At 34.9% G+C, this 18382-nt stretch overlaps 1 protein-coding gene and 1 pseudogene across 1 annotated transcript; one reads left to right on the forward strand and one right to left on the reverse strand.

The window, feature by feature from the left end:
• Positions 1 to 1246: 1246 nt before the first annotated feature.
• On the forward strand, positions 1247 to 9133 carry LOC113751434 (annotated as a pseudogene).
• Positions 9134 to 10594: 1461 nt separating this feature from the next.
• On the reverse strand, positions 10595 to 16448 carry LOC113752457 (probable LRR receptor-like serine/threonine-protein kinase At3g47570). The gene is made up of 5 exons (XM_027296567.1): positions 15524 to 16448; positions 14040 to 14111; positions 11370 to 13361; positions 10863 to 11220; positions 10595 to 10742 (listed from the first exon to the last, which is right to left on the reverse strand). Exons 1-4 carry the CDS (start codon positions 16446 to 16448, stop codon positions 10868 to 10870), a joined length of 3342 nt encoding a protein of 1113 aa, XP_027152368.1. The 3' UTR covers positions 10595 to 10742; positions 10863 to 10867.
• Between the last annotated feature and the right edge of the window lie 1934 nt (positions 16449 to 18382).

Here is an 18382-nt window from a genome sequence, read left to right on the forward strand (position 1 = left end):
TTTATGCCTTATATTTTGAAGTAAGTTTTGCTTAAATAATTAAGAGCCACTTGATTAATTAAAATGTTTTATTTTTGTTATCAAACATTTCTGAACATTCTAAGATTTTGACTCATTAAATTTAAATGGTGAATTGGATTATTAAATAAGGCCTTGATTTGACATGCAATTTTATTCAACTTTAAACTAATTCACCTTCATTTAGCAAAAACAAAGTCAAGATTACTGCAAAATCCAGACTTAATTGCACGAAGGAAAATCACCATCTTTGCCCATCATCGAGTTCGTAAGCCAAGGACAAATCTGAAAAATCAGTCGATTAAGTTAACTTTGAGAAGCATTAGCTTCCCCTTTTTGGGCTTTTCAAGTGGGGATGGAGTGGCCCAGATAAACGGTTTTGTGATTTTATATTTGAAGCCCATGGAATAATAGCCGATAGATAAGTTTAACTACATGATTTTGTTCAGTTCAACTGTCCATACAAATTAAAGATAAAAGCCCATTTGTGCAATCTATTAACCCCACAAAAATCGCCACTAAATAGGCTGCTTCGTTTTTGTATTGAAAAAACAAGAAAAAAAAACTTGATTTCGGAGCTCTTTTACTTGCTATTTGTTTTGCAAAATGTTTGATTAATCAAAATCAGATAAATTTACTTTTGTGTTGATCTTTTTCTTTGTTATTGAAAAAATTTAAATCCTAAATACAAAAGTCAACAAGAACATCTAAAAAATTACTTTTCAAAACCAAAATCAAAAATTAGCTCAAATAATCAAATGAAAAGAATCCCTTTTTTTTTTATTGTACTTTTGTATCATTTGATCATCGGTTGGAGTTCAAAGCTTAAAACACCATCTTCCATTCATCTAGCTACTCATTTGATCTACTCTTCATTCATTTGACAACTTATTATTGTAGATTTTTTAATAAGAGATTTATGCATTAGCTCAAATTTATTAAAGGACTATTTATCCAAAATATCTCTCCATCCAAAATGTGCTACTTGGATTTAAACATGTGCTGTGTCACAAACCGAAAACCTCGATAACTCCCACTCGTCAACTTCTAAAAATCCTTTATTTGGACGTTTTCCTTCTCTTCAAATTATCAATCAACCTTGTCAAGTGCCCCGTAATTGCAAAAATTTTATTGCAGGAAAAAGCCCACAAACAATTTTTCGAGCAGAACGAATTCCGATTATATATATATATATATATATATTTCATTTCTGTTATTCTAATTCAACATGGCACTAGAATGGATAGTATTAGGCTATGTCGCAGCAGCAGAGGCTGCCACCCCTCGCATCTGATAATGTATTTAAAAGTATTTAACTTTTAATTTAGAGCGTGGCACCAATTACCCTCCCGAAGATGATAACAAAGTCGCCTAGCAAAAGTCTTCCGAATTACAAATTACTCGTACATTCTCACCTTTGAATACAAATCAATATTATATGGATACCATGAACTCTTGAATGCGCTTACAAAAGTCTGAATGTAAAAAATCAACTTGTAAAATCTCATTGTAAGTTCACAATGATATATATAACCAGCAGTACAAAAGGCAACATGCTACATTTACAAAAACTTAACTCTAGAATAAGCAATGATCAAAACTAGTTTCAAGCCTTCTCAGATTTGATTCTTATCTGCAGGAGAGCGAAATTAAGTTATATATATATATCGAATCACTACAAAATTGGTCCATACTAAATATCTTCAGAGGGAATCATTTAGCGATTCGATCAATAGGGGGCCTTAAGTTGGACCAAATTTCCAATATAGTGCATTTAGTCCTTAACCTATGCAGCTTCTGAATTTTTTTACCAATTATCTGGTATTAATAGGCAACAAACCAAGATGAAATTTATATACCATTAGAAGGTTAATGGAAACTCAATTTGACTTTTCTTATACCAAAGTATGCCTAATTTTCCCAAAGCTTCGCAAGGTGACTGTTAGTAGCCAAAACTATTAAACTCCCATGTTCTTGTTATTAACACAAAATTCTTCAAATTCTTTGTATATATCCATATCAATTATGCACTTTTGGCACTCAAATTTATAATCAGACTTATAAAATAACCCCCTTACTTATACATAATATTCAATTGGCTAGAAAACTTTGGATAATTGGGTTTGGGCATTACAGAGGCGAGTGATTGTTGCTGCTGACTTATTCTCGAGCGCGGATCACCTTACATGGCCGTCTAACATCCATAAACAAGGAGCCACCATAGAGCTCATTTTTCTGACGATGGTAACTCGTTGTTTGTTTCTTGCTGTTGATATCTACTGAAAGTATGAAACTTCGTCCGTGTTGCTAAATCGCTCGCAGTCGTGCACCTCCCGGCCGAAACTCATGTGCACCAGAAATCCCATTAAAAGAGGCAGCGCTGCATTGCTGCATTGCCTCAGCGCTCATGTTTATACTGCTACATTTTGGCGTTCAACATGCTGCATTTTTTTTTTTTTTTTGGTTATTTCCAATTGTTAAAGCGAATGTAATGGAATGAGTTGTTCCCAAATCACCCAAAAGAATCCCAGTGCAGAAGCTTCGTCAGAGGGAATTTCTCAAAATTGAGCTATTTAACAAATGTTCCCACCATTTTTTAGCTTGAGGCAATGGTACATTATTAATTTTAACATACTCCAACTATTGTCAACCACAATTACAAATATAACCTTCAATTTTGCCCTGAATAAGTGCTATTAATTTCTATAAATTAAGTAGCAATTGTAGCAGAGAAAACTACATTGCTATCTTTGTCCTTCGCACCTTTAAAAAATAATTTTGTAATTAACTAAATGCCACATTCATGTTCTGTACGTATAAACACATATGCCTATGTGTACCTCTATATGGTGATATATATTGATGATCAATTTATTTCTCATTTATATGCAAAAATTGAAAAGGACAAAGATGTATGAATAACTAAATATAAATTACCAGCTTAATTGCCATATATGTATGACAAGCATAAACACCAAGTCAACATATATATAAATTGGGATCATGAACTTAAGGTCTCCATATCCGTAAACAAATTTATTGGCAATACAAAATATCTCATTCCTTAGTTCAAGACAAAGAATTCCCCCATATAAATTTGCACTCCAGGGCTCTGCCATATACTCAGCAGAAAAACATGAGTACTACTTGAATGAATGGTAAGCCTTGCGAAAAGCTTTGATATACCATATGATGAAAGAAAAAAAGATGCTATTGGATTATGGCTTTATACCGCCCCTTCAAGTGTTCAGTCTTTTGATAAACTGAAGTTTGATCTTCCGCAATGCTCCTAGAACTTCTTTCATGTTTATTCTCTCCTCAGGAGCATCTGTCGTGCAACTTAAACTACGTTGCAAGATAGACGATAAGCATTCAATCTTCCTTTGTACTGTTTTATCTTCAGGATGAAGCAAGTCTGCGTCTATAACCTGAATCACAGAATCTGGTGTGCATTCTTGTATCCAACGCCTGAGGTTTAATTCTTCTGTAAACATCTCATCCTTAGGCTTTCTTTTTGTAAATGTCTCCATCAATATAATCCCAAAGCTGTAAACATCACTACTTGTTGAAATCAATCCTTCCAGTCCATACTCTAGCATAAAAAAATTTGAAACTAGTTGTTAAAATCAAGTACCAGTTCTCCAATTTTACATTTTTTCAAATTTTTTATATTTCACATACTGTACTAGTTGCTAAAAGTTGAAACATTAATTTGAATGACATAAAAAATTTGAAATTGTAATCAAGAAAAGTCACCTGGGGCAATATATCCAAATGTACCAAGAGTTTTTGTTTGTACCACAGCTTCTCCATCTCCCAACAACTTTGCAATTCCAAAATCACAAACATGCCCAACCATGTCGTGATCCAGTAGAATATTGCTAGGCTTCAAATCACAGTGAACTATAGGAGTTGAATAACCATAATGGAGATATTCCAAACCACAAGCCACATCTATCATAACATCCAATCGTTGCTTGATGTTTAAGAAATGAGGATTTGAATGAAGCCATTTCTCAAGGCTTCCATTGGGCATGTATTCGAGCACCAAAGCCTTAAAGTCAAGGCTAGAGCAAGCAGTAATTACTCTAGTTAAATTTCGATGACGAAGGCAGCTTAAGACTTCACATTCTCGATCAAAGCTTTTAAATGCACCTTCTAGCTGCAAATCGAATACCTTTATGGCCCAAACCATCCCATTTTCGCGAATTCCCTTGTAAACTGAACAAAAGCTCCCCGAGCCAAGTAAGTTACTCTCGCTGAATCCATTTGTTATTTGTCTAAGTTCATGGAAGGATGCCCTTTCAAATGTTGCCATGGGAAGCAAGTTCTGAGTCGGAGCTAGGGTTTTCTTTCTCAACTTTAACCGCATCAAAAAAATTGAAATCACCAAGGCTAATATGACAGATCCTGATGTCAACAGAACAATCATGACTATCCTTTTTGTCTTTGATTCATGCTCAAATGTACTTGTACAAGGTTGGAGCCAAGGAGCGCCACACAATGCTTCATTTGAGAGAAAAGATAGGTTCGTGAAATTTGCGAACGGCCCTCCATGAGGAATTGGTCCTCTCAATCTGTTGTAAGACACATTAAAGTATTGGAGATCTGATAGTACCTGTAATGAGTTGGGAATTTCACCTTCCAGATGGTTAAAAGATAGATCCAAATACCGTAACTGCAACATATTCTTCATGAAATCTGGTATCAATCCTTGCAGCTTGTTATGTTCCAAGGAGAGTTCTTGCAAATCCTGTAGTGCTCCAATAGTGCTGGGTATCCCACCCAAGTATTGATTATTTGAAAGGTTCAAATAGACTAATGCCTTGAAGTTTCCAATTTCAGCATGCAAAGAACCTGTCAAATAATTTCCTGACATGTCTACCTCCAAAATATATCTGAGACTCCAAAAGCTTGTTGGTATCATAGAACTTAAATTGTTAGAATTGAGATAAACATATCTGAGTGTTGTAACGTTTCCTAAACAAGAAGGCACCATACCAGAGAGCATATTTTGTCCAAGTCTTAATTCTCCTAAGTTCAGCAAATTACAAAACTCACTTGGAATAGCACCTAGTATTTGATTGTCGCTTAGATCTATCCTCTGAAGCTTCAAGAACCATTTGATTGTAGTTGGAATTAACCCTGTCAAACTATTGTTTTCAAAGAACAGTTCTACTAAGTTGCTCAAATTACCAATCGAACTTGGAATTTCACTTATGATTCCACAATTTCTGGCAGAAATGGATTCGAGTGAGCTAGAAAGATTTCCAATAGACTTTGGGAGGAAGCCATTCAGAGGACTCTCATCTAACCACAACCTTCTTAAATGTTTGCAGTTTGATAGGGATATGATGAAGCTCAACTCTTTGGATAGCGAGTCCTCAGAAAAATTATTTTGCCATATAGCAAACTGTTCCAGTAATCTCAAGTTTCCAAGAGAATGAGGAATTGCACCAGTAAAATGGTTCTCACCAAGGTCTAGCACTCTGAGCCTAGAAGCATTTGAGATAGATGTTAGTATAGTTCCATTGAATTCATTTCCCCCAAGGTGGAGTTCCTCAAGATTGGGTAAGAAAGCACCTATAGTTGATGGAAGCTCGCCTGATAAATCATTCTTCGTGAGAGAAATAAATCGTACAGTTGAACTATTGAAAAGTTTCAGCGGGATGGGACCTCTCAACCTATTCGAGTGCAACGCAAGTGCTTCCAACTTGCTAAGATTACCAACCTCTAGAGGTATTATACCTGACAAATCAAATTGGTAAGAAAAAAAAGAGTCATTTGACTTGAAACAATTTGTTGAGATAGGGAAGTAATGAGAAGATAGACACATAGTGGATGCAAGTATTGAGCATTATGATTTACAAGCCAGCAAGTTTTTGATACATAATGATAAAGACGAGTTCGAGTAAATCCATGTTTTTTTTTTTGGTAAAGTTAATCCATGTTACTAGTATTCATGAACTTAGCATATGATAATAAATATTTTCATGTAATTTGAATTATGTGTTGGCTTTGTTGTATTTATGTACTTTCTTTTTTCCTGTTTTTTGAACTTCGAGAATTGTAATATTCGATGCTAATGAAATAATTGGTGGGACGTACAAATATTTCCACTGGCACAAGTACTTTGAATATGATGATGTCTTCCATCTAAGAACGTAAGGTAAGATGAAATAATAAAATAAATCTTATTTCAAAACGTTTGAAGCTTTTTACCTGTCATATTGGCACTCCTTATGTCTAGTGTCTCCAAATTATAGAGATTGTCAATGACTTTTGGAATTTCACCTGCCAATAAATCATGACATGACAAGAAAATTAATTTCCCCAATATTTCTAAAGTAATTAGCCTCTGCCAACAGCATTCTTTTTTATGTAAATGTTTCATGTGAATTATAAATTTAGTCTCAAAATCCTTCAAAACCTAATGAAAATTTATTATTGGGTTATGAGGATTTTGAACCACTTTCATAGGAATTTCAGTCTAAATTCGTAATTCATGCAATAAACTTACATCAATTAGTCATGGATGACAATTGCCGATTATAGCTACAAAATTTAGAAATTTTTATTGAGTAAAGAAGATTATTTTTCCTTTTTGACAAAATAAGGAAGCAAGTTAAGAAATAAGAAAAATCAAACAATTCAGTTTGAAATGAATAAAGATAACGTACAGGATGCGGCCAAAACTAAACATACTTTCAAGTATGAAATAAAACTAGAAAGAAGGATGAATTGACATTTAGGGTAGAGTTGTCTTTTTGCCAAAAAAAAAATGATTAGTTTGAATGAATTTCATCCATATTACCTTTCAATCTAAAGTAGAAAGAAGTTAAATGTAATATTTGAAGCCGCATGGCAGTTAGATGGCACATTTACCACCGCATGAGGGTCTTGAGTGATTTTCCCAATTTTTTTAGTGTAAGTATCTCTACCAAAAGTATTTCAAACATTCCTACCTTTCAATTTTTAAAATTTTGTTTCTAATTAAGATTTAAGAAGCGGACAGGGAATTATTGGTTAAACATTAAGTGTTTCTCCACACATCCGCATTTAAATCTGTGATCTATTGGTGCTCGAAATATACAAGAATTTTTCAAAACAAAGTGAAGTTGGCAGCTTACCTGTCAGGTCGTTATCACCCAAATATAAAGTTATAAGCGTGGTTAGATTCCAAATTTCTCTTGGTATATATCCTCGGAATTTGTTGTATGACAAGGATAAAACTTGGAGTATTGAACATTCTCCGATGCCTGATGGAATTTCACCTTCAAAGTAATTCCATGATAAGTAAAGCCCTTTAAGTTGTGGCAGATGATCGCAGGTATGTGCTGGAAGGTAACCCGATAAGCTATTATTCGTAAAACCAATAATTTGCAACGAGGAGAGGTTAAACAGAGCCGGTGGCAGAGGGCCTACAAGTTGGTTATATTGAATTTCCAAAAATTTCAATTTCGGTAGAGCGCTGAATTCTTCTGAAAGATTTCCAGTAAAAAAGTTGAAACCCAACCTGATGGTCTCTAACTTTGTGAAGTTAGAGAGCCTGCCTGATAATGAACCTGAAAATCCGTTATCTCGGAAGGATAAGTATTGGAGTGCAGTTAAACCTCCCAACCATGACGGTAGTTCTCCTTCAAAGGCATTATCTTCCAAGTTGATGTACTTCAATCGATGGAGACGAGATAGCTCGGTTGGAAGATGTCCATGAAAGCTGTTATTTCTAACATTTAGCCAGACTAGGAAAGAAAGATTTCCCAGTTCTGGAGGTATGGTTCCTACAATTCCCATGTAAGAAAGGTTGATGGCTGCGACTCTGTGATGACGAGCATTACAAGTGATTCCAATCCAGTTGCAAACAGAGGTAGATGTGGACCAGTTGGCTGGGATGATCCTTTGAGGATCGAAAATGGTGGCTTTGAAGGCAAGAAGAGCATTCAGATCACTAGCACTGTTGTTATGGTTGTTGGCAACCGTTATGGTAGCTGAGCTAGTTGCGATAAAGTGCAACAGTACCAAGGCTCCAACGAAAAGAAAATAAATTGTCTGCATTGCTTATGGAGAGGTAAATAAAACTTGAGGAATGCCAAACAAAAGGTAAATAAAACATGAGCATAAATTGTGACATTGGGCAGGACTTATATAGGCATATACTTGGGGTTGAGTTAAAATGTTTCCACCAGGAATTTCAGCAAATGCAGTCCTTAGTTAAACACACATAACTCAAGTTATATATATATATATATATATATATATATCAAATCACTACAAAATTGGTAGCATTAAAAATTAAACTCAGAATACTAAATATCTTCAGAGGAATCATTTACCGATTCGATCAATAGGGGGGCTTTAAGTTGGACCATAAATTAGTGCAATTTTTAGTCCTTAACTATGCAGCTTCTGATTTTCAACCAATTTTGTAAATTTTCTGGTATTAATAGGCAACAAATACGAAGATGAAATTTTATACCATTAGAAAGGTTTTTGAATTTAGTTTTAAACGTAATTGATGGAACTCAATTTTGACTTTTCTATACCAAGTAATGTCTAATTTTCCAAAGCTGCGCAGAGGTGACTGTTAGTCGCAAAACTGATTTAGAACTCCCAATGTTCTTGGTTATTAACACAAAATTCTTCCAATTTCTTGTATATATCCATATCAAATTTATATCATACTTATAAAATAACCCCTTACTTATACATAATATTCAATTGGCTAGAAAACTTTTGGATAATTGGGGTTTGGGCATTTCAGAGGCGGTGATGGTGTTGCTGCTGACTATTCTGAGCGCGGATCACCTTACAAGTCCGTCTAACATCCATAACAAGGAGCCTTCTAAAGTCATTTCTGACGATGGTCTCGTTTTGTTTGTTCTTGCTGTTGGATATCTACTGAAAGTATGAAACTCGTCCGAGTTGTAAATCGCTCGAGTCGTGCACCTTGGCCGAACTCATGTGGCACCAGAAATCCATTATAAAGAGGCAGCGCAATGCATTGCTGATTGCCTCAGCGCTCATGTTCTACTGGCTACTTTTTGCTGTAACTCGGTTGGTTGCTCATGTGGAGGTGATGAATCAGAGGATAGGGAAGCATAGGAACCATGAGTGAGTTGGTTACTCGGCCTAGCCATTGATATGCTGGTGTTTTACATTTAATTTTTCTATGGACTTAATGGTGTTTAAATGGCTTGTTCAAATTCTTCAAAACCAAAAAATTTTTTTTTTAAAGAATTTTATGCAGTAAATGCCTCTTTTTGCTTGTTTATTTTAGGGGGAACCCCGGGGGGGGGGGGGGGAGTTATTTTTTACTATTTCTTTGCTATATTTGTGAAATTCCAATTCAGTGATTCCAATTTTTGCAATTTTTTTCTCTCCTCTCTTTAGGTTTAAGAATTAATAAGTTTTACGAGTGAAAACTGTAATAGTATTCATTAAACTAAATATTGATTTCTTTTTTTCCCTTGTTTATTGTTCCTAGATTGAAAGCACAATAATACTAATCGTTCTTAGAGAATTAAATTTGAAATAAAAATCTAAATTGAAAGAGTGTCAAGAACATTCATTGTGACATGTTCAAAAAACTGCGATACACAAAATTTTGTATTAGTTGAGGTTATTAATATTTTTTTCAATAATATTGTATTGGATTAATTTGTCGTTCAAAGAGAAATGTTCTAGATACTTTTGCACTGTGCTTAGTTGCTTGCTTGTAGAATACAAATTTAAGTTGATGCAAGAAATGGACTGTCTTTACAGATGCAAGAAATGGACCGTTAATGGAGATAGAGGGATGATCTCAATTTCCAGAATTTCAGAAAAGGACACAATCAACCAATTCGACACCAGAAACGCAAATAGAAACAAAATACTTTTCTATCTTTTCTTTTGTGGTGAAGGAGGAGAGATTTGGGATGAGGGTTTAAACGGGTCGAATTGAAGTTCGTTAGGGCAGAATAACAAAAAATAAACCATGAAAAATACCTAAACACATCCAATGATTCCGTTTTCCAAAACCAAGGAGGTGGAACATGCTGAATTTTTTTTTTATTTCCAATGTTAAAGGAATGTATGGAATGAGTTGTTCCCAAATCACCAACAATCCAGTGTAGAGCTTCGTCATAGTAATTTCTCAAAATTGAGATATTTAACAAATGTTCCCACCACTTTCTAGCTTGAGTAAATGGTACATAATTAATTTTACCAACCTCCAACTATCCCCAACAATAATTACAAATATAAGCTTCAATTTTACCCTGAAAATGTGCTATTAATTTCTATTAAGTAGTAATTGTTGCACATAAAACTCCTTTACCATCGCTGCTCTTTGCACCTTTAAAATGTGTAATTTGTAATAAAATAAATGCATGAATCTGCATGCCATATGCATGTTCTATATGTACAAATACATATGCTTATGTGTACCTCTACATGGTGATGTATACTGATGATCAATTTTTTTCTCATTTATTTGCAAAAATTGAAAAGAGGAAAGTTGTATCAGTAATTAAAAGTAAATTACCAACTTAATTGCCATATATATATATATATATATATATATATATATGTCAAACATAAACACCAAGTAAAATGCTTGGCGTTTCATAATAAACACCAAGTAATACATTAACATATCTCATTCCTTCCTTGAACTTTAAGCATTTCGGTGGTGCACCAAGTCAGGACAAAGAATTCCCCAAATACATTTGCACCTCAGGGCTCTGCCATGTATTGAGTGGAAAAACATAAGTACTACTTGAATGAATAATAATCCTTGGAATAAGCTTTTGATATACCATATGATTGAAGAAAAAGTTGCTATTGGATTATTGGTTTTATACCTGCTTCAAGGTGTGATGTCTTTGATAAACTGGAGTTTGATCTTCTGTAGCGCTCTTAGAACTTCTTTCATGTTTATTCTCTCCTCAGGAGCATCTATTGTACAACTTAAACCGAGTTGCAAGACAGATGATATGCAGTTAATCTTCTTTTGTACCAGTCCGTCTTCAGGATGAAGTAAATCTACATCTATAACTTGAATCACAGAATCTGGTAAGCAATCTTGTACCCAACGCCTGAGGCTTAACTCTTCTGTGAACATCTCATCCTTAGGCTTTCTTTTTGTAAATGTCTCCATCAATGTAATTCCAAAGCTGTAGACATCACAACTTGTTGAAACCAATCCTTCCAGTCCATACTCTAGCACCAAAATTTGAAACTCATTGTTAAAGTCAAATTTATGTTTTTTCTTAAAGGTTTTATATTTGACATACCGTACTAGTTGTTGAAAGTTGAAACATTAATTTGAATGATATAAAATTTTCGAAATTTGAGTCAAGAAAAGTCACCTGGGGCAATATACCCAAATGTAGCAAGAGTCTTTGTTTGTACCACCGATTCTCCATCTCCTAACAACTTTGCAATTCCAAAATCGCAAACATGCCCAACCATGTCTTCATCTAAGAGAATATTGCTAGGTTTCAAATCACAATGAACTATAGGAGTTGAATAACCATAGTGGAGATATTCCAAACCAGAAGCCACATCTATCATGATATCCAACCTTTGCCTGATACTTAGGACATGATGGTTTACATGAAGCCATTTCTCAAGGCTTCCATTGGGCATGTATTCGAGCACCAAAGCCTTAAAGTCAGGGCTAGAGCAAGCAGTAATTACTTTAGTTAAATTTCGATGACGAAGGCAGCTTAAGACTTCACATTCTCTATCAAAGCTTTTAAATGCACCTTCTAGCTGCAAATCAAATACTTTTATGGCCCAAACCATCCCATTTTCACGAATTCCTTTGTAAACTGAACCAAAGCTCCCTGAGCCAAGTAAGTTACTCTCGCTGAATCCATTTGTTATTTGTCTAAGCTCATGGAAGGATGCCCTTTCAAATGTCGCCATGGGAAGCAAGTTCTGAGTCGGAGCTAGATTTTTCTTTCTTAACTTTAACCGCATCAAAAAAATTGAAATCACCATGGCTAATATGACAGAACCTGATGCCAACAGAACAATCATGACTATCCTTTTTGTCCTTGATTCATGTTGAAATGTACTTGTACAAGGTTGGAGCCAAGGAGCGCCACACAATGCTTCATTTGAGAGAAAAGATAGGTTCGTGAAATTTGTGAATGGCCCTCCATGAGGAATTGGTCCTCTTAATCTATTGTAAGACACATTAAAGTGTAGGAGATCTGATAATACCTGTAGTGAGCTGGGAATTTCACCTTCTAGATTGTTAAAAGATAGATCCAAATGCCGTAACTGCAGCATAGTCTTCATGGAATCTGGTATCGATCCTTGTAACTTGTTGTGCTCCAAGGATAGTTCTTGCAAATCCTGTAGTGCTCCAATAGTGCTAGGTATCCCACCCAAGTATTGATTATTTGACAGGTTCAATGTAACTAATGCCTTGAAGTTTCCAATTTCAGCAGGCAAAGAACCTGTCAAATAATTTCCTGACATGTCTAGCTCCAAAATATCTCTAAGGCTCCAAAAGCTTCTTGGTATCACAGAACTTAAATTGTTAGAATTGAGATAAACGTATCTGAGTGTTGTAACATTTCCTAAACAAGAAGGCACCATACCAGAGAGCTTATTTTGTCCGAGTCCTAATTCTCCTAAGTTAAGCAAATTACAAAACTCACTTGGAATAGCACCTAGTATTTGATTGTCGCTTAGATCTATCCTCTGAAGCTTCAAGAACCATTTGATTGTAGTTGGAATTAACCCTGTCAAACTATTGTTGTCAAAGTACAGTTCTACTAAGTTGCTCAAATTACCAATCGAACTTGGAATTTCACTTTTGATTCCGCACCTACCTGCATGAAAGGATCCGAGTGAGCTGGAAAGATTTCCGATAGATTTTGGGAGGAAGCCATTCAGAGGATTCCCATTAATCCTCAAAGATTTTAAATTCTTGCAATTTGCAAGAGACGTAATGAAGCTCAACCCGTTGGATCGTAAGTCCCCAAAAAAATCATTGTTTGTTACGGACAAGACTTCTAGTAATCTCAAGTTTCCAAGAGAATGAGGAATTGCACCAGTAAAATGGTTACCGCCAATGTCTAGTACTCTGAGCCTAGAAGCATTTGAGATGGATGTTAGTATAGCTCCAGTGAATGTATTTTCCCCAAGATAGAGTTCCTCAAGGTTGGGTAAGAAAACACCTAAAGTCGATGGAAGCTCGCCTGAAAAACTGTTTTCCGAGAGGGAAATAAATTGTAGTGTTGAAATATTGAAAAGTTTCAGCGTGACGGGACCTCTCAACCTATTTGAGGTCAACTGTACAACTTCCAACTTGCTCAGATTACCAACCTCTTGAGGTAGTATACCTGACAAATCAAATTGGTAACAAGAAAATGAGGTATTCGACGTGAAACAATTTGGTCAAAGAAAGAGGTAAGTAATGAGAAAATGGACATATATAGGAAATACGTAATATTAAGCACTACGGTTTACAAGCTAGCCAGCATTTGAGTACAAAACGATGAAGACCAGTTCATGTAAATTCGGTTCCTAATATAGATGAACTAAGCATAAACTAGTGTAGCTTAAAAACACCGTTGCCCATTAAAAAGCTAACTCCCTCAATTTATCTAGTTCGCAGTGGTCAGGTAATTGGCGTTATTTGGCATCTTGTAATTCGAAGTTTGTCAACCAAGCTGCTAACAATAATTAAAGCATGACGACATGCCAAAACTCTTGGATATCATTTGTTTAGCTCTTGGAAATTCACGATTTGGAATTCACGACATGCCTACATCTTCCTATTTTCCATTGTATCATCTGTTAACCCCCTATCGGTATCTCTATTTTTGAAGTGATCAATTGGAATCCTTTTAGCTTATGCAGTGCACTAGTATGACTGACCGATTGACGTATGAGAAAGAGCCATATTTGATTTGTATTTGAACTCGCTCGACTTCAAGCTCAAATTCAAGTTTGAGAAAAGTGTTCTAATGATGGAATAATGAAATAGATCTCATGCCAAAATGTATCAAGATTTTTACCTGTCACATTAGCATTCTCCATGCCTAGTTTCTCCAAATTATAGAGATTGTCAATGACTTTTGGAATTTCACCTGCTCAAAAATCATGATAAATATAATTAATGGCATGGCATAATTATATGTATATAATATATATGCATTTCAGAATTCTAAGGATCTTCAGTTTAGTTTCAAACAGTATCATGTAAATCTCTCATAAATATTGGCAAAATGACAATTACATACACTCCCAAAAATTGGAGGTCATTTTGGTGGCAATCTATATGCATATGTCAATGGATTTTTAAATGTATGCATAAATTAGAAATAAAATTGATATAAAATCTAAATATGCATATCGAAATTAATACTTTTTTTACATTTTCTTTCATAGACGGTTAAGCCATGAAGTTTCAAATGTCCAAAAATTTTAAGGGGAAATTACTCAAAACCACCCATGTGGCTTGAAAATATACTTTTAACATCCTTATGCTTTGTATTCAAAGGCAAGAGAGATGTAATCCATTAAAACCAATGGTTTTGTACAAAAAGACAACTCTGCCCCATTAATATACATAGAGTGTTAATTCATTCTTCTTTCACAATTTTATTTCTTACATCAAACAAAATTGTGTGTTTGGCATAGTCATTAATGCCGGCCTAGACATCAGCCTGGCAAGGCCATTGTTGCAACAAGTTAGCGGCTTAACCATAGATTAAATCTAATCCAACTATTTCCGTCCTCATTCAGTCCAACTACTAATCCAAGATCACTAAGTTGACCAATTGAACCATTGGGTTAGGTTTAGTAACTCTGTGTCCGCCATGCTTTGAGTTTTTTATTTCCTAACTTTTATCTTTATTTTGTTGAAAACAAAAACTTCATAATCTATAGGTAAACTCACTTATAGATTATTCACACGAAGTTTGCACCAATACTTAAGCAGTTAGCAATCATCAGAAATAGTGTATGTGATGTAAATTTTTCATGCAATTATGAGTCTAGTCTCAAAATCCTTTAAACCCAATGAAAATTTCTCAATGGGTTAAAATGATGGATTTTCAGTCTTAATTTGTACTCTACACAATAAACTTACATAAATTAGTCTTGGATGACAATTGCCAGCTATAACTAATAATTACTTTATAATGTTGTTGCAAATTTTGATTGATTAAGGACGAATATTTTAAATTTTACTTTTTTTTGACAAAATAAAGATGAAAAAGTTGACAAATAAAAACATCAAAACATTGCAAACTAACAATTCAGTTTGAAATACATAAAGATAGCGTACAGAATGGGGCCAAAACTAGAATACTTTCAAGTAAGAAACAAAATTAAGAAAAAGAGTTGTCTTTTTGCACAAAACTGTTAGTTTGTATGCATTTCATCATCTTAGCTTTCAATCTGAAGTACAAAGGGGTTAGCTGTGTATTTGTAAACCGCATGGCAATTAGAGGTGCTCGAAATACACACCCAAAACAAAGTCAAGTTGGCAGCTTACCTGTCAGGTCATTCCCACCCAAAACTAAACGTGTAAGCGTGGTTAGATTCCAAATTTCTCTTGGTATATACCCTCTGAATTTGTTGTAAGACAAGGATAAAACTTGGAGTCCTGAGCATTCTCCGATGCCTGATGGAATTTCACCTTCAAAGTTATTAAGTGATAAGTAAAGCCCTTTAAGTTGTGGGAGATAATCGCAGATATGTGCTGGAAGGTAGCCCGATAAGCTATTATTCGTAAAACCAATAATTTGCAATGAGGAGAGGTTAAACAGAGCCTGTGGCAGAGGGCCTACAAGTTGGTTAAATTGAATGTCCAAAACTGTCAATTTCGGTAGAGCGCTGAATTCTTCTGAAAGATTTCCAGTGAAAAAGTTGTAATCCAACCTGATGGTCTCTAACTTTGTGAAGTTAGAGAGCCTGCCTGATAATGAACCCGAAAATCTGTTGTATTCGAAGTTGATGTACCAGAGTGCACTCAAACATCCCAACCATGATGGAAATTCCCCTTCAAAGTCATTGCTTGCAAGGTTGATGTACTTCAATCGATGGAGACGAGATAGCTCGGTTGGAAGATGTCCATGAAAGCTGTTATTTCTAACATTTAGCCAGACTAGGAAAGAAAGATTTCCCAGTTCTGGAGGTATGGTTCCTACAATTCCCATGTAAGAAAGGTTGATGGCTGCGACTCTGTGATGACGAGCATTACAAGTGATTCCAATCCAGTTGCAAACAGAGGAAGAAGTGGACCAGTTGGTTGGGATAATCCTTTGAGGATCGAAAATGGTGGCTTTGAAGGCAAGAAGAGCATTCAGATCACTAGCACTGTTGTTATGGTTATTGGCAATACTTATGCTAGCTGAGATAGTTGCGATAAAGTGCAACAGTACCAAGGCTCCAACGAAAAGAAAATAAGGTGTCTGCATTGCTTATGGAGAGGTAAATAAAACTTGAGGAATGCCAAACAAAAGGTAAATAAAACACGAGCATACATTGTGAAATTGGGCAGGAGTTATATAGGCATATACTTGGGGTTGAGTTAAAATGTTTCCACGAGGAAGTGACAAGGTTTTGACAAATTGAAGATCCTCATTTGTTTCCTCAGCTAGGCTCAATTTTGATATGTTTGCTAGTTTAAATTCTTTTCTTCTTTTAGATTTCTCTATATTACGCTGGCAAAACAGTAGCTTGATTCTATCTCTGAGACTTATGTTTTTAATTTGTCACAATTTGAAACTATCTTTTTTTTTATGTATTCTTCAACTTTTGAGCAATTGATATGACAAGCAATCCGGTGCTTTAGCATTCTATGTGGCAAAATTGAATTTTGAGTATAACAATTTTCCAGGAATGATGAAAGGGATACTACTCCAAGCCAAGCTAAAATTATTGTGTGTTTGAAAATCTCTATACAAAAATAAATTGAAGGATAAAAGAAGAGATGATGCAGAGCGAGTGTCCTAAGCCTCCATGGGCCATTGTGTCGAAACACAAGTTTTTGCCAAGAACTACTCTAGTCTAAGTCCCTAGACTTGTACATGAAAGGAAGGCACTTGACTGGAAACTCTTGTACGAATCTAGTCTACGGCATAAGTGGGTTAATCACGTTTATCTTTTAGTTAAATGACCAAATGAGCCCTGCGGTTGACCAAATTACATTTTCGCTTTATTTGTAGAAAAAGTTCCCCTAGAGAAGGAAACTACAATCGATTCTCCTATTTTTCTTTATAATTAAGCTTCGTGAGTAGGTAATCATTAGCTATCAAACTTTTTCTTTTCATTTATTTATTTCTCTTAACTTTGTTCTTCTGTTGATCAATCATCTTGCCTTGGAAAGTAGATCAAGAAAAAAGTTAGAAAAAAAAAGAAGAAGAAGCACTACATCGGATGATATAAGTCACTTTGGCGTTGATTGATTGGTGCTGTGCGTACGATTTAGGCCTTGTTTAAAAAGTTAGTAAAAAAAGAAAAAGAAAAAGAAAAAGAAGCACTACATCGGCTGATAGAAGTCACTTTGGCGTTGTTTGGTGTTGTGCGTAAGGATTAGACCTTGATTGAATTGGCATTTCGTTTTTCAAGAAATTTATGTTTTTCATGAACATATTTTTTAATTATTATTTTATTTCATATATATCAAATTATTATAGTATATTGTTCTACGAAAACTTCAAGAAATAATAATCCAATTGCACAGTCAGAAAATTAAGAACTCAGATTTGGACCTCCCACAGCCAAATTTTTGAGGGGATAAAGTAACAAACATCTGCAAATCTTAGGGAGAAATTATTTATTTTCTTTCCTCTTCTTTTTTTTTTTAAAAAAAATTAAGCAGGATGGGATTTAAGAAATTGGTCAACGAGAGTCAACCGTATTTTGTGGGTAAATGTGAAAGATTGGGAAGGAAGGAATAGCTGTCAGTTCGCGGAAATTCTATACTGACTTTCTTATGGTAGTGAAGTGATTGTATACTGCAATTATCTTGTGCCAGCAACGACTTGTCCTTCATAGGAAGCCCAACTCACGGAATCATATAAAGCGAAGAATGCTTTGGTCATCATGTTTGGTTCGCGTACCAAAGTGGTAGGAAATTAGCTTCTCAATGTTTCTGATTTTACCAATAGTAATAATCAAATTGCCATTAGTCATCCGTTTTGACTTTTGAATTTTGGTCTATAATAATTCGAATTTGGATCATTGTAGTACCTCAAGTTATAAATACTAAAACTAAGAGTTTTAAATTGAAATGATTTGCAAATTAGATTGAAATTGTGTTCGATGTGTAGTAGGAATTCTGTAATAGAAAACATGCAAAAACTGACTAAACTTATTTTTCTTCTTTTTCTCTCACTTTTTATTTCAT

The sequence above is a fragment of the Coffea eugenioides genome, chromosome 11 (genome assembly GCF_003713205.1).
Source record: "Coffea eugenioides isolate CCC68of chromosome 11, Ceug_1.0, whole genome shotgun sequence".
In the NCBI taxonomy this organism is placed as follows: domain Eukaryota; kingdom Viridiplantae; phylum Streptophyta; class Magnoliopsida; order Gentianales; family Rubiaceae; genus Coffea; species Coffea eugenioides.